Source organism: Ursus arctos, unplaced genomic scaffold (genome assembly GCF_023065955.2).
Source record: "Ursus arctos isolate Adak ecotype North America unplaced genomic scaffold, UrsArc2.0 scaffold_25, whole genome shotgun sequence".
Lineage (NCBI taxonomy): Eukaryota > Metazoa > Chordata > Mammalia > Carnivora > Ursidae > Ursus > Ursus arctos.
In genome coordinates, this window is record NW_026622930.1 from 970152 (window position 1) to 993638 (window position 23487).

The 23487-nt window shown below is 58.6% G+C and overlaps 1 protein-coding gene and 1 long non-coding RNA gene across 10 annotated transcripts in view; one reads left to right on the forward strand and one right to left on the reverse strand.

Annotated features, from left to right (window-relative positions):
• The window catches only part of PACS2 (phosphofurin acidic cluster sorting protein 2), a 54492-nt gene extending 44196 nt beyond the window's left edge, over positions 1-10296 (reverse strand). For 4 of the 9 annotated variants that reach the window (XM_048219963.2, XM_048219962.2, XM_044389937.3 and 1 more), the window contains exon 1: positions 10143-10295. In XM_048219963.2, the coding sequence (XP_048075920.1) occupies positions 10143-10261 (119 nt within the window). In that variant the 5' untranslated portion in view covers positions 10262-10295. Of the gene's footprint in view, positions 1-10142 lie in introns of all 9 variants that reach the window. The other 5 variants (XM_044389936.3, XM_044389935.3, XM_048219964.2 and 2 more) reach the window with 2 other exon arrangements.
• Positions 10297-18958: 8662 nt separating this feature from the next.
• Positions 18959-22237, forward strand: LOC130544819 (uncharacterized). The gene is made up of 3 exons (XR_008961449.1): positions 18959-19146; positions 19732-19819; positions 20314-22237. It is a non-coding gene; the product is annotated as an uncharacterized LOC130544819 (long non-coding RNA).
• The last annotated feature ends 1250 nt before the right edge of the window (positions 22238-23487 follow it).

A 23487-nucleotide genomic window follows, 5' to 3' on the forward strand; every position in this document is an offset into this window, starting at 1 on the left:
GGCCCTTCCCTCAGCTGGGCGAGGGCAGCACATGCGAGGCTGGGGCACGAAGCAGGAAGGCGGCCTCTGCTCCTGCAGCACTGCCTGAGCGGCGAGCCACTGGTAGGGCGTCCTTGTATGCCCCCACCCGCCAGATCCTCAGCCTCCCCGACGTCCCTTCTCCTCTGGGATGCCCCCACCATCTTCCCTTCCCTGGGCTCGCTCTGAGCAGGGCCCTGCCCGCCCACCCGGCCACAGCTCAGCCCCCGCCCTGTCCTCACGCCTCTCTCGAGGGCCCCACACCCACAAAGCAAACGCACCCACAAATGAGTTCATCGTCCTGAATGCTCCATCGGACAAGCACTGTGTTTGTAAACACACACCACGCTCACGCGTTTCAGAGAGCGGGTGCACCCGTGTCATTCCTCATTACCCGCCCAAAGTTACCTTCAAGTTACGGGGACCCTGCTCTGGAGGACTGGCCGCACGGCCTAGGACCCCCACGGGGACCCCAGTGAACAGCGAACTGGCTGCAGGCTAGGTCACCAGAGAGCCCACAACCCAGGACAGGTCTTCCCAGCCAAGGCGCCCCCCTGCCCCCTGGCCGAGCACACCCCAGCCTGGAGCAGGGGCAGCGGGGGAGTGCCTGGGCCACTGCAGAGTGCCAGAGGGCTACCTGACCCCCGCTCCCTCTCTGGGCCCACTGCAGAGCGTCTCCAGGCAGCCTGTGCCCAGCCATGTCCTCAGTGGTACTCGGAAGGACAAGCCAAACTGCCCGTGCAGAGGGAGGCCCTAGCATGGCGACTCACTGACCAGAGCCTGCCCCCCCCCAGGACACCTGCCCTTCAGATGCCCCGGAGGCACCCAACATCCACTCCCTGGTGGGCAGGGCTGAGCCTGTGAGAGACGAGACACCACAGAGCACCCTGCCGAGTTCAGAAGCGCGGGACACCTGTCCTCCCGGGGTCTGGGGACACCTGCACAGAGCCTTCCCTCACGCTGTGGCAGGGAGGCCCAGGAGAAGTTCATCGAAGACCAGGGAGGTGCTCACCGGCCACGACAGAAAGATGCACCATCATGGGACGCGAGGTCAGCAGCAGCCACCCTGGAGAGTGAGCCTCAGGTTAAGTGAAAGACGCAGGCATCCCTGCTGTCCCCAGTCTGAGGCTCTGACTCATACACAATCACCCCAGAGGTCACCCGAGGGTCTGCCTAGGGGGGCACCACCACTGTCCCAATGCGGGCAACGTGTGCCCCACAGATTGAATGATCGGGGACAGGAAGGAGCACGTGCCACATGTAGGCTGGAGGCTGTGCGGTCCACACAGGGCAGAGCCAGCACGCTGGTGAAGGGCACAGCCACATCCAGGCAGAGAGAAGGGCCTCCGAGGGCCTGCCCAGGGCTGGGGGGCAGAGACAGCGGCCAGCCCCCTGCCAACAGGGCTCCGCCTCCAGAGGCCAGAGGGCGACAGCACCGACAGACCCCCGAACCCGCGCTGCTCACCTGGCCTGCACCATGTAGGGGGGGCACACGCTAGGGCAGTGGAACGGCCACAGGGAACCAGGACATGAAGCCAGCTGACAGCCAGCCGTGAGGCATTCGAGGCACTGCCCTTACTGCCAAGAGCAAGACCTGGCACGGGGGAGAAAAAAGCTGGGCCAGGCCCCTCCTGAAGCCCACCCAGCCCACCTGACGATGGGGGAGCAGAACCCCACTGGGGGTCGGCCTGACCCTCCTGTGGCCACTGCCATCCTGTCCTATCCTCTCCCACCATCGGGACAACGGTGCCCTCAGGGCAGGGCCACCAAAGGTGCCAGCGTCCCCGGCACCATGGCTGGGTGCTACCTGCAAGGGGGCCAGGGGGCTGTGAGAAAAGGCCACTGCAAGCCTGGCCACAGGAAGGGCTGGTGCGCTCACTCCCTGGTGCCTCCCACCCCCACCTCTGCCCCTCTGAGGTGCAGTCGACACCGTCTATCGGGCGCCCCCACAGAGGACCCACCCTGGGCAAACCAGCCGCAGACCCAGGGCTGCAGCCTTGACTCCGCGGGGCGCGAAGGGCCAGGCCAGCAGCAGCCAGGCTCTGCCTGTGGACGGCTGCTGACAGCGGCCCTGAGGGGCGTGTGCTTCTCCACGAGTCAGGTGCACAGCACGGAACACTGCCTTCCTCCAGGGGAGACGGGGCCCGGGCAGGCGGGAGACGCTTCAAATCACACAGCGCTATCACTAGGCACAGATGCCCTGCAGACAGCGCGGCTCTCAGCGCGCCACGGCTCCTGCACCGTCCGCCCTGACTTGGGGTGCCTTTGAGACGACCTGCCTCAGGGCACAAGGGAACACTCCCACGCTATTTTCAGGGCTGACTTTCCATTCCATGCCGCAGCCTAGCAATCCACGGGAGCTGACAAGGCACAGGCCAGGAAGGGGCCAGCAGCTCCACGCGCTTGCCACGCTCTGTGCCATGTCCACACTCTGCCCAGCACCACCAGCAGGAACACAGGGATGTGCCAGTTCCCAGACAGCAGCAGCCTGAGGCCGGCGGTGCCTGCGGGGAGGACGCGCTCAGTGGCACTGTGCTCCCCACCCTGCCCACCTGCATCTGAGCATCTCTGTGACACCTGGGCTCCAGAAGGACCCTCAAGATCTGACCCATCACAGGCCCAAAAAGACCCATCATTTTTCCTGATTGTAGAGCTGCCCTCTGGAATGGTCTCCCTACTCCCACCACCTGCACCATGGACACCCTCCCTCATCTACCCCTCCTGGGTGGGATGGCCGGCACGTTGGGCAGAAGCAGGGGGAGATCCCAAGGAGAGATGAGGGCACAGCAGGGCACCCGAGGGGTCCCCACCTAGTTCACAGACCCTTAAGCACCCAGTGAGACCACACACCTGCCCCAGCAAAGCACCTGCTCAGGTCCTTTCAGGCAGCTCTTCCTTCCTCACAGAAGCCCTTTCTGCACGGGAAGCACGGGAAGCAGACCGCAGACTGGGCGTGCACATGTGTGCACGGGAAGCACGGGAAGCAGACCGCGGACTGGGCGTGCACGCGTGTGCACGCGAATAGGTGGGCTGAAATGAGCTGCGGCGAGGGGCACTGACGGCCCACGTCCTCCTCACAGCCGCAGACCGCAGAGCCGGCTTCCTTGGTCCCCCCACAGCAGACTTTACCTTTCAGACACTGCAAGCATGTGATGCACTCTCAAACAAATGCCCCCCTCCGTCCATGCACACATCCGACGACCCCCGCTGCCAGCCAAGTCCACACTGGATGCAGCCTGCGGCCCGCCCTGCACGGCTCTCCCAGCACACACCCTCAGTGAGAGTGGTGGCTTCCTCCCAACTCACAACAGAACCCACACTCTGAGCAGAGCCCCTCCAATCAGCTCCAGGAGTGCTTACCAAGTAGCTACTCCATGATCACGCCGTGCTCTGGGCAGGGCCGGGGGAGAGCGTGGTCCCCACCAGCCGCAGCAGCTCTCGTGTGGGCCACAGGGGCAGCAGGACGTGGACAGAAGTAGAAGGAGGGGCTGACAACTGGCTACCATTACAGGGACACGTGAAACCTGCCCAGCCCGCCTCACCATGACCACCCAGTGGGGGAAGGGCTACTACACATCCAGATGGCAACCCAGACGGGAAGAGAAAGAGCACAGGACAAAGGCAGCAACTGGACTGAGGGTGCTGACCCTTCCCAACACTGGTAAAAACCACCAATCCACAAAGTTGGAAAGTCCCAACACTGACCATGGCGGCATCAAGAGAAAGCCACACCTGGACACAACGGAAGTGATCGCAAAGCCACCAGGGAGAAGGACAGACCTTCAAATGACCTGCCTGACTGACAGCTGACCTCTCAAGGGCAAAACTGTGCAAGTCAGGGAATGTGCATCCTTCACATGCAGAAAGGAGATGCCGCCTGCACCCCCACACCCCCCAGAACACCTGCACGTGCAGAGGGGACATACCGCCTGCACCCCCCCGAACACCCTCCAGAAACAAGGGTAAGCATTTTGAGAACACAGAAAGAGCAGTTAGTTACCAACACACCCTCACTAAAGAAAATCCTGAAGATGCATTTTCAGACACAAAAGGGAGAGAAAGAGTTCCACGTTCTGAGTTGCCAGAAGAATGAAGAAAAGCGATGAGTTCTGAGGTTACTCGAGGTTAATCGAGTGCTAGCAGAACAAAGAAACAACAACCTGTCGTGGGCTGAGCAGGACAAATAAGATACACTGAACCACAGTGCGGGAGCGTGAACAGGCCGGGTCAGAACAGCACATCGCGAGGTTCGTGCCTGCACCTGTCAGGAACAGGATAAAGATAACTTTGAAACACAGCCAGTATGGGGGCACCTGGGGGGCTCAGTCAGTCAGCGTCTGACTCTTGGTTTCAGCTCAGGTCATGATCTCGGGGTCGTGGGATCAGCCCGCGTCGGCTCCGCGCTGGGCACACTGGGTGTGGAACCCGCTAAAGGTTCTCTCCCCCGCACCCCCCCATAAAATAAATACAGCCAGTACGCAAATTACAGTTCACGCAGTAACCACTAAAGAGGCAGAAACAGTGCTAAGTTTCAAACTAATACATGAGGTGGAAACAGAATAAGGAAAAAAACCAGCGCAGACTAAGGTAAAACAAAAGAGAAAAACAGACATAAAAACAAGAAAATAATAAGCACAAAAACCAAAATAACTATGAACCCAAATATCAATAATTCTGATAAATGACAACAGACTGAACGTTGTAGTTAAGAACAAAGATTGTCAGATTGAACAAAAATGGGTCCTAGCTCCACGCCGAGGTACCAAAGACACATCTCACGTATAAGGGTGCGGAAGAGTCTAAAGAAAAGAGATGGAAAAAGAAATAGCAGCAAATACTACGCAGAGCTAGCCTGTCACCAAAGCGCATGTCCAGGCGGAAAGCATCACCACACAGGGTCACATACGCTCCAAGTTCAAAACCCCCGGAAGGTATTCTAACCAACCGTGTATGCCTAAAAATGTAGTTTCAAAACGAGAGAACTCCAAGAGAAACCGATACATCCAGCATCAAGTTAGGAGGTTTTAACACGCTTCTCCAGGAGACAGGAAGGGGAACAGACCTGCAGACCGCAGCGAGCAGACATCCCACAGCGTCCACTGCCAGACGCACAGTCCTGCTCGGTACAAAGAGGGCAGGCACGAAAACGGACCTCAAACTGAGCATAAGGCAAGTTCCGAAAAACGTTAAGGACCTGGTGTGATACTGACCACTTTCTCTGACCACAACATGACTAAGCTAGGAAAGAACCATGGGAAGAAGAAATGAACTGGATCATGGAACAGTAACTAGGCTCGTACGTTTGCCTGTTAGGAAACTTTGAAATATCCCGACAGGTTAAAGAAAGAATGATGGGAAATTAAAAAAACTATTTGAAGCGGGACGACTGTCCATATAAAAGCTTGTGAGCTGCAGCGAAGGCAGCCCTTGTCTGAAAGGTACAGGTGCCGCAGGAAAGGAAGTGAGGAGCAAAATAAGCAGCCGTGCGCGTACGTTAACAAAATTACAACAGCAGCAGCAAAATAAACCCGAGGAGCTCCTGGTGAGGCAGGTCGGAGCGTCCCTGTCCACCTGCACTGTCAGCGGAGGGAACTGAGGGGGACAGCTCTACAGATCCTGCAGCCATCTAAAAAATAAAAGAATATTATGAGCAACTTTGTGCCAATAAATCCAAAAATCTGGACAAAGCGTACAAATTCTCAGAAATACGTATTTTTAAAAAGCTAACTCAGAGAGGGCGGATGTGTCCTACAACTGCTAAAGACACTGAGTCCGGGTCGCGCTGCCTAGGAAGGAACCCCAAGCTATGGTGACTTTATGGGTGACTTTCCCCGAACATGCGGACACACAGTCCCAGTCCTGCACAGGCGACACTCTGACGTGCGTCCTACGAGGCTTCCTGGTGCCGAAATCCGGTGAGGTCGCAGACCCTGCATAAACACGCAGCTGTGCCAGAGTGTCATCACCCAAACCCACCAACGAACAGCAAGGGTAACGCTGCATGACCAGGCTTTCTTCCCCAGGAATTTTTCCAAGGATGGAAGGTTAGTTTAATACTAGAAAATCCATTTATGTAAGATAACGTTACGTAACGTAACAGCAAGTCAAAGAAAATGACGCGATGCTCTTAATTTTTAGAGAAACCTGTTTGCTTATGCTCAGCCTCTACTCCCACCAAGCACAGAACGAGTCTCAGGAGAAGCCGCTGCCAGCTGAACGGCTGCAAGTCGCGAGATGGCGGCATGGAGTGTCGCAGAGTCATGGGTGGTGCCACCACTCCAGAAAACGGCAGTTCCTCCCAAAACTGACACACGCCCACCTCCCCTGCAGCCAGTCATTACCAAAGAGAAGTGAAAGCATAGGACTTCCAAAGTCCTGCACCCAGACGGTCATGGCAACTTTGAACCCAAGAGCCTCAAACTGCAAACAACCCACCCACCTACCAGAAGCGGCGGGCTTCCACAACGTGTGGTTTACTCCTGCAGTGGGATACGGCGCACCGGGAGCAGGAAGCTGCGGAAACAGACTCAGCACGGGTGAGCCCGAGGGCCGCACGCTGCCCGTGCCACCACACCGACCGTCTAGAGCAGTGGGACCGGCCTGCCGGCACGCACAAACCAACACTCTCGTCTCGCTGGGGTGTGGCTGGTGCGCACAGCGCTGCCAACACACGCGCTGCCAGCCGGCCATCCCTCCAGCACGTGAACCAAACCACAACCAGATCCCTCAAATGGCCCAGGATACAAACAAGGAGTTCACAGACTAAGATTTCAGCGAGTGTTAAGCACAGGAAAGGATGACCAGCCTCACAACATTTAAAATTGGTGAATAACCCCAAACAGGGAAGAAAAAATAGTAGGAAGCTCAAGGGTCTCAAGGGACCCAGAACCTGCTGGGGTCCAGGGTGGGGGCCCAGGAGGCCGCTTTGGGAACCCCAGTGGTGGGGCACGTCCAGGTGGCGGCTGGGAAGGGTCAGACACCGCTGCTGATGGTCACCAGGGAGGAGTGCTGCCCGTAATGGTTACCTCGAGGAAACACACGAGATCCGGCCTCCCTCGAGGTACGGCCCTGACACCTGGCAGGAGCCCCTGCGAGGAGCAGAGCCCCGACCAGAGGGAAGAGCAGGAAACAAGCCAGCCAGGCCGAAGGCAGGTGCACAGGCCTTGCAGACGGCCAAGAAATTCACATAGTTGGAAGAAGACAGTTTCAACACTTCCTGCCGGGGAAGGATTACCCTGAAGAAAACGCTGAGACTCAAGTCGGCAAGAAAAATAAAAATAAGAAGGAGAAAGAAAAATTGGCCAAAGAAGTGACCTGCAATTTCGCTGACAAGGAAGTGCAAATAGCCTGCATTAGTATCAGGGAAATTCAAATTAAAACCACAAGACCATTTCACACCCACCAGACTGGCAAAAATTAAAAGTCAGGCGAAGTGCTGGCAAGAATGCCGAGCACTGGGGACGCGCATCCCCGCCGGTGGGGGCTGGAGTTGGCACAACCACACTCCATGAAGCCGCCTGGTAGTAACACTGAGCACACACCCCCTACTATGGGCACATGCTTACCCCAGGCCTGGCTGCCCACAGCCACACACGTGCAGAGCCCCGGCACTCAGAGGCCGACGGCAACACGGACGAAACTGGCCGCCACCTGGAAATAAGCCACAGGTCGCCTAAAGAGCAGGGACCCACACCATCATTTTGTAGGAACCACCACACGGCAGTGACAGCCACTGGCCCAACGTCACTCCAAAACGTAAAGACTGGGCAAAAACTAGACATGCGAAGGAACAGAGAGAGTACGACCCCTTTTACAGAAAGTCCCAGGAGCAAACTAAGAACAGCCCGTCCAAGGACTCTGACCTGCAGGCAGTACAAGCAGGAGACCAGCACCACCTCTCAGGGAGGGGCTCTGGTCACCGTGGAAAGTAGGGGGCCGTTGCTCTGACGTTCTGAACGTTCAACCCATCAACTCTGAGGGCCTATCAGACGACTCCATGGCCACAGGACACAACTTGCCATCACCCCTCCCCCATCCCCAATATCCCATCCAGGCGGAGCCATGGAGCCCCCAACACCTGTGTTGTCCAGCCCACTGCACACCCTCCCCCCCACACTCACTGGAGTGCACTTCCCAGACCAGCTCCAGCAGGGGCTCACGAGGCCCCTAAATGCAGCTCCCACCCTCCTGTCATCTCCTGCAACCAACCCCCAACACCCCCAGTTAAACTTCAGTGGTCTTTTGAGGGAGCCCCAGAGAGCTGGTGAGGAGGCACAGCAAAGACAGGATACAGTCTGCACCCTGTCCGGGGGCACTTGGAGTAGCAAGGGAGCAGTGACAGGAGGAGGCAAGGAGGGGTACAGGCATGGGTTTGTGGGACGGTGATGGGGAAGGAGCCAAGGAGGGGAACAGGTGTGGATTTGTGGGCCAGTGATGGGGAAGGAGGCAGGGAAGGAGACAGGTGTGGATTTGGAGGGCACTGACAGAAGGCAGCCAGCAGAAGAGGTCTGCTGGGTTGTGGCGGTGACAACGCAGAGGGGGATAGACAGAAGCATGGGGGGAAGGAGAGTCCACAAAGACCCCTGGCAGTGGGGCTCGAAGCTAGGGCAATTGCCCAGGATGGGAAAGGGTGAGCAGGCTGGGCCTGGGGAGACGCTCCTGAGCTTGGCTGAGAGGCCCAGAGACTTCCCAGAGAAGAGGCAAACAGGTGGATCTGAAGTCCTTGGCCCCAAAGCCTGGCTAATGCTGACCCTCAGGTCACACAGGAGGCAGGTGTATGGAGGGCCCATCCTCTTCACTTGGCACAGCCAGTGCTCTGACCGCCCAGCCCTGCAGTCCTGGAGGGGAAACCCCAGACTGGCAGCCCCAACACCTGGCCCCACGACCCCTGTAGGATGAACCGGCTGCATGTGTGGCACCCCCAGCAGTTCACCACCCACGTCTTGTGTCTGGATGGCAATCCTGAGGTCCTCACCAGGAGGTCTCCCCAGGAAGCGCTCTTCCCGGCAGCCCTCGAGGTCTGGTGTCCACTCCAGAATAGACCCTGGTCCAAGTCTGTCTGTCCCCCTCAGCCTGAGAGCTTCATCATCGGGGACCACTGAGTCAGGAAGAAGCCAAGAGAGCTCCAAGCTGACAAGAACAACAGGGAAGTCACCAGTTCGACTCGAGTTGATCTGGATACAGCACTGGCCTGTGGCCTAGACCTCCACCAGCTATTCCCACAGGGGTCCAGGCACTTCCCCTCCAAGTGAGAGGGCGGTCTTTCACCACCGCGAAATTGACAGCCTGATGCAAAGAACCCAGCTTAGGCACACACGCAGGTGTCTCTGAACTAGGAAGCACAATGCAAACAGGTAAAGGGCCGGCAGGACAGAGCAGGCCCCCGAGACCACGAGTAAAGAGGCGTGTGCTGGATGGGACAGAACAATCATAGTTCCAACTTTAGGTGTTCTATGGACACTGCGGGCCCTGAGGGTCACTCCCAGGACGCTCAGGCTTGACGGGGTGGCTGACCGCAAAAGGAAATCTGACAGCAGGGGAGAGAGGAGACACCCTGAGTCAACTCACCAGCACCGCATCAGCGGACAGGTGCAATGATGCCGCCTGGGAGCAGAACCAGGTGAGCTCCCTGAGCCTCGGAAGACTGCGGGGCCAAAGAAACCCGCGCCACTCCCTCCTGGCGGTGCCAGGACCTCAGAGGCGCTCCCCGCGTCAGAGGCTGCTCCCACCGAATACGCAAGCTCGAGTGGGGAGCGCAAACGCGAGGCCCTGAGTGCGGGACCCCGGGGCAGACGGTCCCATCTGCGGGTCCTGGGTGGACCGTCCCGGGTGGGGCCTCCGGGTGCGAGGTCCCAGGGGACTGCCCCGCTGCACTATCCCGGCTGCCCCCCCTTCCGAGCACGAGGTCCCGGGTGGAGTCCCGGGTGGGGACCGCCCGGGGCGCAGGTCCCGGATGGACAGTGCCGGGCGGGGACCCCGGGCGCAGGTCCCGAGTGGACGGTGCCAGGCGGACAGTCCCGGGTGGGGACGGCGCGGTGCGCAGGGCCCGGATGGACAGCCCGGGCGGACAGTCCCGGGTGTCCGGCAGGTGCGCGCGGGAACAAAGCGGCCGGGCGGCGGCGTACCTGGGCACGCAGCTGGGGCTGGAGCCGTCCACCTCCCAGGTGGCGAACAGGTTCATGGGCACGGGCGTGTTGAGCGCGGCGGGCGCGCCGGCCAGGCCCAGGCGGCCCCGCTCGGCCATGGCGCCGGCCCCGCCGCTCCCTCGGCGGCCTGGGCTGCGGCCGGGCCGCGGACGCGCGGCGGGCGAGCGGGCGGGCGGGCCGGGCGCGCGGAGGGCGGCGGCGCGGTCACATGGCTGCCGGCGGCGGGGACGGCCGGGCGGGCGGCGGACAGGCCCGCGGGCGGCAACCAGGCTGCGGCCGCCCCGCCCCGCGCCGCGCGCCCCGCCCCGCCCCGCGCCGCGCCGCGCCGCGCGCCCCCGGCACGCGCCCCGCCCCCAATCCGCCGCCGCCGCCGATTGGCTGGACGGGCGCGCGCTCGCCGCCTCGAGCCCAATCGCGGCCGGCGGAACGCTCGCCGGAAGTGCGGGGACGCGCGCGCTCCCCGCCGCCGACTCGCGAGGCGTCCCCGGCCCGCGGCCCGCGGGAGCGCGCGCCCGCGGGAGCGCGCGCCCGCGCCAGGGCACAGGCCCCGCCCGGCCCGCCCCACCCCGCCCCGCCCCCCGGGAGCCGCCGGGTGGGACCCTCCTCCCCCTCCCGCTCCCCCCTTTCCCCCTCTCTCCTCCCCCTCCCCCCGGGGTCCGCGCGCCCAACGCTTTCCCGCTTCCCCGGCCTCCCGCACCCGCCCAGACCCCAGCCCCGCGCACTCGCGTGTCCGCGGCGCCCCCAGGGGCACTCATTGTCGCCCGGCGTGCCCCATGTCTCCACGCACCCACCCCGGGGCCTCCGCGAGTCCTCGCCCCCCGCGCACTGCCCCTGCCCCCGGGGTCCCCAGTACCGACGCCCTAGCGCACCCGGCCCCGCGCCCCTCCTGTCCCCCGAAGGCTCTCCCACCCCGCGAACTCTCCGTGCGCCCCCGCGCCGACACCGCGGACCTCGGGCGCCTCTCGCCCCGCACCGACGCCCTTGTCCCCCCACCCCAAGGCCCTGGCGGACCCCCGCTGGGGCGTGCGGACCAGGGCCGCAGGGCGCTGGGGCCCCACGACTGGCCCCGCGTGTGGAGCTGACCTTCGGCCGGTCCCTCTGCAGCGTGCTGTCCCCGCCCGAGCCCCCTTACTGCCCAGCAGTACCCCGTGCGCTCTTGACCAGAGACAATGGAGAACAAATGTCTGGCCCAGGGGCTCGTGGTGCACTTGGGTGTCCAGGCGGGTAGGAGACCGTGACCAGGACGACCCACTGGGCCTGTGGAGCAGGGAGGGTGGGGAAAGCACCCAAGAAAGGCCATCTAGATTTGGGGGCCCAAGGAAGAGTCCCCTGCCCCATGCTTTTGGCGGTGGTTGTGGTCAGTCAACAGATTGCTGCCTGGGACGAGGGAAAAGCTTTTCTGGCTCCTTCTCTTTGTATCCCCGCTACTACACCCTCGCCTTTCTTTCCGTTCCTGTCTGTGTTTCGTTGTCTACAAGTAGTTTTCTTGAAACGAGTCCAGTCCAAGCAAACCCTCTTTCTTCCCTGGCCCTGGGGCTTTGCCATCCTGGGTCTGCTGTGTGCTGCAGGGGACCCCGTGCCCTGCTCCCTGTGAGAGCCGGGCCTCCCGCCACGGCTCAGTATCCACAGCTACACACAGACAGGCCACACTTGGGAGAGAACACGAGGGTCCGTGTCTCTCACATGCTCCTGCCCCTGTGGGGTGGCACGGCCCGAAGCCCGAGGGCCTGTGTCCTCAGCTAGCTGACCGGGTATGGTCATAGAGAGCTGGTCCCGCCAGGCAGAGCGCCTGGGGGTTGCCTACCTGCGAGGTGGGGGGAGGGGGATGTGGCGGTGTTCAGGGAGCACGCAGCAGTCCCTTGTGAGGACAGGCCGCCTTTGGTGGCGGGGCAGAAGATAGACAGCCACCAACCTCAGCGTTTGGACAGCGCGAGGAGCCGTTGCACTCAGCTAGACGGGCTGCGCGGCACTCCATGTCTGTGTGTGCCAGCATTGTGCCAGGCAAGGAGTACAACGGGGTGAAGAAACGTGGGGTGACCACGCCAAGCATGTGGGGGCTTGACCCCGGCGGCCCGTTCTGGCAGACCCGCGCCCTTCCTGGACGTGACAGTCCTGTCTGCATTCCCACTTGACTGCTGAGGAAACTGAGGCACAGACGTTATGCAGCTGCAAGGGGAGGCGCCCAGGCGTGTGTCCCACAGGCTGGCCCAGAGCCGCCCCAGGTGACCACCACGGTGGAAATTCTGAAATACTTCTTCGAGTCAGGGAACCAGAGACGGAACACACGCCCACCCCACCCCGTGCACTCTACCTGTGAGGCTGCCTGTTCTGTTTTTTATTTTTTATTTTTTTATTTTTATTTTTTTTTAAGATTTTATTTATTTATTTAACAAAGATGGAGACAGCCAGCGAGAGAGGGAACACAAGCAGGGGGAGTGGGAGAGGAAGAAGCAGGCTCATAGCGGAGGAGCCTGACGTGGGGCTCGATCCCATAACGCCGGGATCACGCCCTGGGCCGAAGGCAGACGCTTAACCGCTGTGCCACCCAGGCGCCCCTGTTCTGTTTTTTAAAGTGGGGAGATGAACACCAAAGTGTTTGTGGGGATGGGATCGTGGCCTTCTGTGTTTTCCAAATTTTCTATAGCGGTGATCAGAGTTAACTTTTTTGGCCAGATACTGTTATTTGCATTGTCATTCTCTATAGTTGAAAATGAGTCTATGTTCATCTTCCACTTGTGGAATATTCCAGGAAGAGTGAGGACACCCCTCCACACAAGCCTGGCGTGGTCTTACACACACACACACACACACACACACACGCTCACCCTAAGTGTGGGCAGCGTACCTGCTTTCTGGCGGCTGTTTCTTTAAGGCAGGAACTTAGTTCAAGAGGAATTTCTCTGGACTGGGTGTGGTTGGGGAGGGATCCCTGAGAAGGGGCTGTCCAGAATCCTGGAACCCAGGAGGGCTCCCTGATGACCTTTCCTGAGGACCTGACTGTCTTGGCCAGACCTTTCCTGGCCTGCCACCGTTTTTAAAATGAATTAAAGCCTCAGGTTTCCAGCTGGTGCAATGGACTCCCGCTGTATTGCAGGTGGGAGGAGGTCAGGTTCAAAGCCCCTTTGACCCAGGCCCCACCCACCATCGCTGAGAGCCTCGCTGCCTGCAGGTTGGGGCTCTGGCATTTCTAGGTGGGCCCTACGGACCCGCTGACTCTTTGGAAACTCATCCATCTATTTGGCCTGACCAAGGTTATACACCCCAGGTGTGGGGACATGGTGAGGCATCAGGCAGGTGTGGCCCCTGCTGGCAAGAGGTTCCCCTGTGGGTGTGGGACTGCTGGGCTCCCCTGGGTGCAGGAACTGGGCATGCATCTTCCCAGCAGGAGACCCACAGGCTCAGGGGCACAGTTGGCAACAGATGGCGTGCAGGCGCCAAACCTCGGCTGTGCTCAGGTGGGGAGGCCGGTAAGCTCCTGTGCACTGTCGGGGCGGCTCAGCCTGTCCGCTAGGTGGCCGGGGCCTCCTGTCGGCCCGGGCGCGGGTGAGGTGCATGGCCTCTGCCTGCTCTAGCCTGCAGCTGTGCCGGCCTTCTCTTCCTTCCGGGAGCCAGGCTGAGGAGGCTGCCCTCGCTGGAACCAGTGTTGTCTAGTCTCTGCTCCTGTCAGAAGAGTAGGTCTGACACTCCAGCACGTGGCCTGTGTCGCATCCACCGCCCTGGGCGGAACAGGGGTGTGCCCCAGCCCCCACTGCTGAGGTAGGCACAGAAACTCCTTGCACAGAAGGCACAGCAGGTCTCCAGGAGTGACCAGGGAGGCCAGCCTCCTACAGGGAGAGGAACCGTGGTCGCCAGGGGCCCAGGCAGCTTCCTGACGCAGGGCAGGCACACGGGGGATGGTGTGAGTGGAAGGCAGGCTGCTAGCCCCCGGGCACGTCTGAGATGCTCCAGGAGTGCAGCAGGGGTGTGGGCACTGGGTGCATGAGCTGCAGAGGGTGTGCGGACTCAGCTTACGAGCACTCCCAGTTGTCTGCCTGTGGGTATTCCAGCCCCATTAACCACGGCTGCTGAGCCACTGCTTCAGAAGCTACCGGTTCCCTCAGGAACCTCCAGCACGTTCCAGGTAACCCTCACAGGGTTGAGGCCAAAGGCTCAGATATTTGCTCATTTGTTCACTAAATAGATGATAATCAAGCCAGTTTCAAACCTCGAGAATACAGGAAAGAAACCGCAGGACAGTTCTCACCCTCGTGGGGCTCGCATTCTCCCCGACGAAGAACGTGAATGGTCAGCTGACACAGAAGCCCTGAGCTTGCAGATGGTGGGGGTGTAGCCAGCAGGGTTCGCAGAGCTCGGTGGATGGGCTACGGTAGCAGACTTGGTTCTGCGGACGGCGGAACGGGAAATCACCAGATGGCCGCGCTAATGGGAATTACAGAAGAGAGGTAGAGAATGTGGAGACAGGTATGAAGGCTAATGATATACTCACCCAGAGTTCTGGAACAAAAGAGAAGGGATGACTGCAGAGGCCCTGCCACCAACAGGACCCCTCGGAGCAGCGGGGCGTTGGGGCAGTGCTGTGAGCAAGACGGCAGAGCCGACGTGGAGCGAGGAGGCCCACAGCCAGAGCTGGTGTCGCCCTGGCTCTGCAGGAGACGGGCAGAGAGGCGGGCAGGGAGGAGCCCATCAGCCACGGTCGGGGGCTTTACTCCCCTCTGAAGGGTGCTGCCTCCACAAGGCTTTCCAAAGCAGGGAGAGGCCGCCTGCTTCCTGCTTCTAAGGCACCCCTGCTTGTTCTGGGGAGCACGGACTATGGGGGCAAAAGTGGGTGGAGGAGACCCTGGGGGGGCATGGACAGAGGGGAGGCAAGGAAGGGATGGGCACGATTGTAGGTGGCAAGGGTGTTAACTGGCGCACAGGCTCGACGAGGAAGACGGGGGTGTGCGGTGCAGAGGAAGATGGCGGCCACCGTGTTGCTCACGGCAGGAGTGACGGGGGCGGGGGCGGACAAAGGGGAGGCGAGCTGCACCCAGTAGGCAGGCGATGATGAACTTAATGGGCCTGTTAATAATGCAATGTTGATGAAGACCACAGTGTATCTGGAAACGTCCTTCTGGCAAACACCCACCTGGGGGCGGGTGTAAGGGAAGCCCAGACAGGGCAAGAAGGGACCGGGAAGGGGAAGTCATAGAAACCTGGAAGAGGGAGCAGCATGGAGGGCGCCGAGCGGCCCGTGAAGGCTGACCTGCCCGGAAGCCCAGACACAAGGGAGCCCGTTCACACAGAGGCCCCCCGTGGTAGTGGGAGTAGCTCCACGCGCATCTGTGGAATGGCCAAGTGGGTGAGAAAGAGCTCACAGAGGAGACGGTGAGCAGCGCGTGGCACCCCTACACCCAGAACACCGGCAGGTGGAAAATAGCAGGGAAGCTGGGAAAGAAAAACAAAACACCTGGGAACAAATGTTGTCAAAGTTAGAAAGTGTTAAAATTCTACTGAGGCAGATAAGAGAGGTTTACTCGCTCCTGACTTGAACTTGGACTGTGATCTACGCCAAAATGTCGATTTGGATATAGTCACATTAATTCTCAGATGGACGTGCAACGCTGGATGTGAGCGTATGGCCAGGACGCTTTTGCAAGGGAAGAGGGAGGAGGGGCTGCCTGACCCTAAGGATGGAGTGACTGGTGTCACGAGGTAGGGACCAGCGGGGGCGTGGGGGGGGCTGAGAGCCCGGGTCGCACCTCAGGCACTCAGGAACCGAGGGGGTGCTGACAGCTGCACAGCACGGGGATTATCAGGGAAAGATGGGTTACCCCAAAAATGGTATGGGGACAACAGGCTGGACTCTTTTTGTAAAACCTTAATCTTTACCTCACTTTTTACACCAAAATAAATTCCAGACGGAGCAAGAATTTAATCATGAAACGTGAAACTATAAAGGCTCTAGAAAAAGTTAGAAAGAGTAGTCCATATTTTTTTTTACTGAGGAGGGTTTTTACAAGCAAACCACAAAGCGCTAAAAGATGAGATTCATAATCTTGTCTATGTTCCTAAAAAAAAAGCCAAAAAGACCACAAACTTGGAAAAAATGCAAACGATAGATCAAAAGAATAATTTTTTTTAAAGATTTTATTTATTTATTTAACACAGATAGAGACAGCCAGCGAGAGCGGGAACACAAGCAGGGGGAGTGGGAGAGGAAGAAGCAGGCTCATAGCGGAGGAGCCTGATGTGGGGCTCGATCCCATAACGCCGGGATCACGCCCTGAGCCGAAGGCAGACGCTTAACTTCTGTGCCACCCAGGCGCCCCAAAAGAATAATTTTTTAACACATAAAGAGGTCTTGGAAATCAGTTAGGAACAAAGAGAACCAAGTAGAAAAATCTGCAAAAGATACGACCCCCGTTTTACAGCCACTATTAAAAATTAAATCATATGAATTTACAATCAAATAACCGCTATGAAAATGAAAGGTAATAACCACTCTGAACTCACGCTACTAGGTGCAAGGCATTTTAGGACGCTCTGCGCTCCTGATGTGTTTGTGTCTGGGGCATCCACTGGTGAAAACGCGGCTTGCCACGCTCCCTGAGCTCACGGTGGGGCCGGTGCATGCGCGGCCTGAGCTGGCCATGTGGGAGCGTCTAGACACTGGCAAACACCCGGGACTGGAGTCACTGCTTTCTCCGTGGCAACAGCCAGGTGGCTTGTCCCACAAGAGGGTGCCTCTCAGGTCTTGTCGCCAGCCGCCAGAGCTCCCGCCGCGCAGGTGATGTCCTACATTCTGGGGCTTCTCCCCTGCAAACAAATCCTCCCCTGCAAACAAACCAGGAAACCGATGTTGAAAAGAGCGTTGAACACAGTGGCAGATGCTCCACTTCCCAGAACAAAAGACAAAGGCCGTGAAACAAAGACGGCCGGGTGGCGCCTGTGGTCCTTGCCGAGCAAGCGTGTGGGAGAAGAGCGCGTCCCCTCCTCCTGTGCCGAGCACCCTTCCGGAGTTATCCTTGCCCCCAAACGCACGACCTCAAATGCGCCTCCCGAGATCCAAGATCCCGCACCATGGGCCCCTCCTCCAGCTCCCAAGGGAAAACGTGCAAAGGACACCCCTGTGTTTCACAGAAAAAAGTCCTCTGATGATGGCAGTTGTGCCCAGGAAGGAGGGACGTAGACAGGGCACTGTGGGGGGTGGGGAGCGCGCTCTCCCCCCCCCCCCGGACTTTATGTCTGCACAGACCACGGCCTCTGTACAGCCACTCCGTCCACCACCAGGTCTTCCTAACTTTGGACTGGCTGGTGGCTCTCACCCCTTCCCGAGGCCCCTGGGTCCTCCCGCCAATGACCACCCGTTCCTCCTCTCCTCCAGGCCAGGGGCAGCTGCAGTGGATGTGGCCTGCATGGCTCTCAAGGCTGGTCGGAACAGGCACCCTGCTCACAGGCGCTCTCCCTCCCCCCAGCTCCTCCTCTCTCCCTGCCTCTGTGTCTATCTCTGTCCCTCATTCTCTGCTCTCCCTGCCGTGTGAGCACAGGGCAGGAAGGCAGACTTCTCCGAGGCAGTGGCTCCCCAGGGGCCTCACTGGCAGCACCTTGACCTCAGGCTTCCAGCCTCTGGAGCTGTGAGAAACAGACTGGAGTTCCAGGTGTCCCGTCTCTTATGGCGGCCCGAGCCGACTGACTCTGTCTCCCCGCTGACCGTTGGAAGCCAGCCACCCTGCACTGGTACAGACGTGGTAGGTGAGCGAGGGCGGAGGGCCCCGCGTGACCTTCCTACCACGGGGCCGCACGGCAGCTGGATCCAGCCTGCTGAGCCCCGATCGAACGCCAGTCCCGGCACGATGGAAATGTTGTCCTTCATGGATTTTTTTAAGTAGGCGCCATGCCCAGGGCAGAGCCCAAGGTAGGGCTCGTTCCCACGACCCTGAGATCAAGGTCTGAGCCGAGATCAACAGCAGGACGCCTAACCGACGGAGCCACCCAGGCGTCCCATCCTTGGTGGGGTTTTTAACAGCTTTATTGAGGTAGAGTTAACGTGACAGAATCCATGGGGCGCCTGGGCGGCTCCGTCGGTTGAGTGTCCGACTTGATCTCAGCTCGGGTCATGATCTCAGGGTCGTGGGATCAGGCCCTGTGTGGGGCTCCACACTGGGTGTGGAGCCTGCTTGAGAACATACAACAAAATCCACCCATTTAGAGTATAATTAAGTGATTTTAGTAACTGTAAAGTTGTACAGCCATCACCACCAATTTGGGACTGTTCTCGGCACCCCCAAACTCCCTTGTGCCCATTTGCAGTCATGTCCTGTCCTGTCTCCGGCCCCTGACAACCATGGTCTGCTTTCTGCCTCTACAGACTGGCCTCTTCCGGGCATTTCACACAAACAGAAGGATACTGTATGTGAGCTCCTGCAGGTGACCTCTTTCACCTAGCACGGGGGTCCGGAGGTTCCTTCACGCAGGCCTGGGGTGTTGTGTTCTTTCTGTGGCCGGCCACGTGCCATTGCGTTGTTGAGATGTGCCGCCTTTAGTCTGTGCATTCAGCAGCTGGTGGACATTCCGTTGCTCCCAGATGGGGCTATGTTAGGGGTGATGCCGCCATGCACGTCCACATACAAGTGTTGGTGTGGACCTAGGCCTTCAGTTCTCTTGGACAGGTTCCCGGGAGAAGAGTCATGTAGTATGGTAGCTCTTGACAAGTGAGACGCTTAGAGAAACTTGTAAAGATCCTCTTAAGACTTTATGAAATGGCCAAAGTCTTTTTCCAGAGTAACTTCACCGTTTTCCATTGTTTTTAAAGATTTTATTTATTGAGAGAGAGAGAGCACGAGCAGGGGGAGAGGCAGAGGCAGAGGGAGAAGCAGACTCCCCGCTGAGCAGGGAGGCTGACGTGGGGCTCGATCCCAGGACCCTGAGATCATGACCGAAGCCGAAGGCAGACGCCTCACCGCCTGAGCCGCCCGGGATCCCCAGCACTTTCCATTTTCAGCAGGTACGGGTGAGGGCTCTTGTCTCCCCACATGCTCCGCCGCCCTCACTGCCCGTCGTTTCCGTTACACTGCTGAGTGCAGAACGGTGTCTGCTTGTGGCTGGACGTGCGTTTCCCTAACGCGTGATGACTGGAGGGTCTCTTCCTGTGCTGCCTGGTCGTTTGTGTGTCTTCTTTGCTGAAATGTCTACTCAAATCTTTTAATTGGGTTGTTTCTACTTGAATGATTGAGTTGTAAGAGTTCTTTGTATACTCTGGATATGAGCTATCCACCAGATTTGTAATTTGCAAATACTTCTCCGATTTGTGACTTGTATTTTCGTCTTATTAATGCTGTTTTTTGAAAAGCAAAGTCTCAAATTTTGATGAAGGTCAATTAGTCAGCTGGTCCCTTTATGCTTTTGGTGCCAGATCCACGAACTCCTTGCTCAACCAAAGGTTCCAAGGATGGTGGTTCTGGTAGTTTCTACGGGGACCCTTTGGGACTTTCTACATTTAGATTCTGTGCTCTTCTTCCTGTCCAGTCTAGATGCCATGCTGTCACTGTTCTTCCCCCTAATTTTTATCTGTATTTTATTTTCGTTCCAGTACACTGCATTAACATACTGTGTCGTATGTCAGGCTCCACTGTGACACACTGACGCTACAGTTCTCTACGTACTCGCTGCTCGTCACGGTAAGCGCTCTCTTCATCCTTCCCCTGTTTCACCCGTCCCCCCCGCCTCCCCTCCGCCAACCGTCTGTTTCTTTGCTATAGTTAACAGTCGGCCTTTTCTGTTTGTCTCATTTTTAATTCATTTGTCTTGTTTCTTAAATTCCACATTTGAGTGAAATCATACAGTATTTGTCTTTCTCTGACTGGCTTATTTCATTCAGCATAACACCCTCCAGTTCTGTCTGATCTGTGTTGTTGCAAATGGCAAGATTTCACTCTTTTTACGACTGAATAACCTTCCATTGTACATACAGACCATCTCTTCCTTACCCCCTCACGTGCCCGTGGACACTCAGGAGCTTCCACGGTTTGGCTATGGTAGATGTTGCCGCTATAAACACAGGGGTGCGTGGACCCTTGGAACTAGTGTTGGTGCTGGAGCTTGCCACGTGATCAGTCACGCTCCAGGCTGTGCACCAGGTGAAGTTAGAGCTTATGGTCACCACCCTCCTCAGGCCGCCGGCAGGAAGATCGAGTTTCAGCCTTCCCCCACAAAACACCAGCAGGAAACCCAGACAGACCTGCGGTGAGGCAGGAGAGGCCTCAAGCACAGCAAAGCCACCCTGAGACGCCGGGGGTGTCTCAGTGTAGACGCACCCAAGGACATTCCTGGCGGAGAGCCTGCAGGTGTCAGATGTGTCCGCGGACAAAACCACCATCAGCAAAGTTAGACGGCGAACGGGAGAAGCATGTTTGTGACCCCGAGCACATGACAGCCTCCCGCGAATGGATGGAAACAGTGCAAAGGCCGGGAAGGGCGCCCCTGCAGATGGTGTGGACCGGCTGGAAGTCACGGGCGAGGATTCCCACACGCGAGGTGCTCCTGTCCTCGTCAGATTGCGGGGGGTTGAACACCAGGGTCCCTGCGCCTGCGCCGGGGGGCGGGGGATGGGTGCCAGCGCCCTGGAGCAGTTGCATCAGGCCGCGGAGGAACTGCTGGAGGGCAGGTCAGGAGAAGACCCTGCGGTGGCAGCACCGCGCAGTGATGCTTGCCGGTGACCCCAAGGTCACCATCAGACCAGTGGGGAGCAGCGTAAGTCTAGAGACCCAGCCGGCGCGGCTCCTGAGACTGACTGTCCAGGGTCACAGAGTAGGGCGTGGTTAGGTCCCGCGGCACAGCCACGCTGGCAAACGTGCCACAGCCGTGAGAAATGGCACGTTTGCAGGTGGCTAAAAATAGAACACTCGATGCGATCCTGTCTGGCCGACAAAGGCGTGCACAGGTGCACAGGTGGGACAGACATTTACGTGTAAGCAATGTAGCACACGGAAGACGTACTTTCAGGTTGGAAATGAACCAACGTGGTAAGAAGTGACCTCCATGGTGGGAATTCACTCGATTTAGTTTCTCCGTTTTGCTTATCTTTATTTCCAATTTTCTCTGCAATGGACATGTACAAATTGTGTACTAAAAATAGAGGAAAATAATACAAGCTCAGTCATCAGAAGCCAGCAGACCAAGCCGACTGCTGGCCGGGCGTCGCGTGCCGTCAGGCTGGGGCTCCTCCCAGGCCTGGAAACTGTACAAAGGGCCCCCGCCCGCCACCTGCTCCCACAACAAGCAAGAATGCTGTCTCTCCAGGGTAACACCCCAATATCAAAGGGAAGCGTGCAAATCTATGAGGCAGTTAAAAGGTCCCAGCGCAAAAAGTTCAGAAAAGCAGAAGATTCAGACAAGACGTTGGATGAAACATCGCATTGCCCATCGGCTCCAGCATTAGGAGCTACGAGTTAAAACAAGATGCGTGTTTCATTGGCTCCTGGATACGGATGAACGTGGACGAAACGTGGACCTCAGGTCACCAGGACACCGTGGTGTCTCAGTTTGCTCACGGCAGGTGTCCTTCCCGCTCGTTCTCTGTGCAGGTTGGGTGCCCGCGCGGCCTCTCGAGGGCTGGACCGCGCAGCCCCTGTCAAGCGGCTCAGCCTTGGGTCTCGGGCTCATAGACGTCTCGCGGCATCTTCAGGCGAAACCGGGAACATCAACGGGGATGGGGAACAGGTGCGTGCCACATTTCAAAGAGCAGAACTCGGGGAGAGGAACGTCTAAGTGTCAGTATCAGGGATGGCACGTCCGCCCGCGGAGTGGAGTCGCCAGGAGAACGGAGGCCCACGCAGTTGTTCCACGGTGGGGAGGCGCTCGCTGCATATCAGCGTGTGAACGTCAGCCTGCACAGCCGAACACAGCACGCCCTCGGCTCAGGAGTAGTGCGTCCAGGCGGCGCCTGGGTGGCGCAGTCGTTAGGGGCGTCTGCCTTCGGCTCAGGGCGTGATCCTGGCGATCCGGGATCGAGTCCCACATCGGGCTCCTCCGCTGGGAGCCTGCTTCTTCCTCTCCCACTCCCCCTGCTGTGTTCCCTCTCTCGCTGGCTGTCTCTCTGTCACATAAATAAATAAAATCTTAAAAAAAAAAAAAAAAAAAAAAAAGGAGTAGTGCGTCCAAGAAGCACCCGCGGACAGCCTCCTGCCTCCTCCCCGGGCTGTTCTCTGCCCTGAGAATAAGGGCCGCCATTGCGTTTAGACTTGAATATTTCTCTGTGTTTCCCACAATGGAAACCGCGTCACCATCAGCCACTACAGCAGGTAAACGTCGGAAAAGAAGGGGAAGCAGTGAGGCCGTAGCACAGACGTCAGCGGAGGGAGCTCGCCGGCACTTGGTGGAAGGTGGGAGCTCAGCGTGCGCGCTGCCTCCGAACCACCCGCCCGACGCACGGCTGCTCAGGTGGGTGTGGAGCTGGTGTCTGGTTTTCCTTACGGCTTTCTTCATTTTCCTAATGTTTTACAATTAGCTAAAAATGACCATGGTGATCTGAAGACAACAGGATTTCCTTTTTCTTTTTTTTTTTTTTAAGTTGTCAGAGAGAGAGAGAGATCGTGAGCTGGGGGAGGAGTAGAGGGAGAAGCAGACTCCCTGCTGAGCAAGGAGCCGGGGGTGGGACTCGATCCCTGGGACCATGGCCTGAGCCGGAGACAGAGGCCCAACCGACTGAGCTCCCCAGGCGTCCAGGCAACAGTATTTCTTAAGTCAAAGAAGTGAAGGTGGATGGGCTGGAGGTGGGCCCAGGAGGCTGGGTTTGGCGCCGTAGCAGGGCCGAGGTGGGAGGGAACCGCACAGTTCTGAGCAAGCAGGACCTGAGTGACACGCACTTTTCACAGCCTGTGGGACACAGGGCATGGGACGCTGGCGGCACCTGCGGGGGTCGCTGCCCTGCTTGGCCTGGCGGAGGCTGTGGGGTCCAGGCGAAGAGCCATGGGGAAGAAGCCTGCCCGCGACTCGATGGCACTCGGGGCTGCGGCAGGAGGAGAGAGGAGTACGAGCCAGCTCAGGGCTGGAAACTGACAGTGCCCAGGAGAGAAAGAAAATTCGGGAGGAGGAGACACAGCGCAGAAGGCCACACACGCACACGCACGCGCACACGCGCACACGCACACACACACGCACGCACGCACACGCACGCACACACGCACACACGGGCCATGCGAGCGTCTGGATGTGGAGCTGTGTGCTGGAGGCGCTGGTCTGCAGCACACGTCTGCAGAGCAGCACGGAGTCACACGGATGCAGAACGTCTCCTGGAAACTTCCAGACACTACAAATGGGTGGAAGTCACCCTGACAGGTTTGGTCAG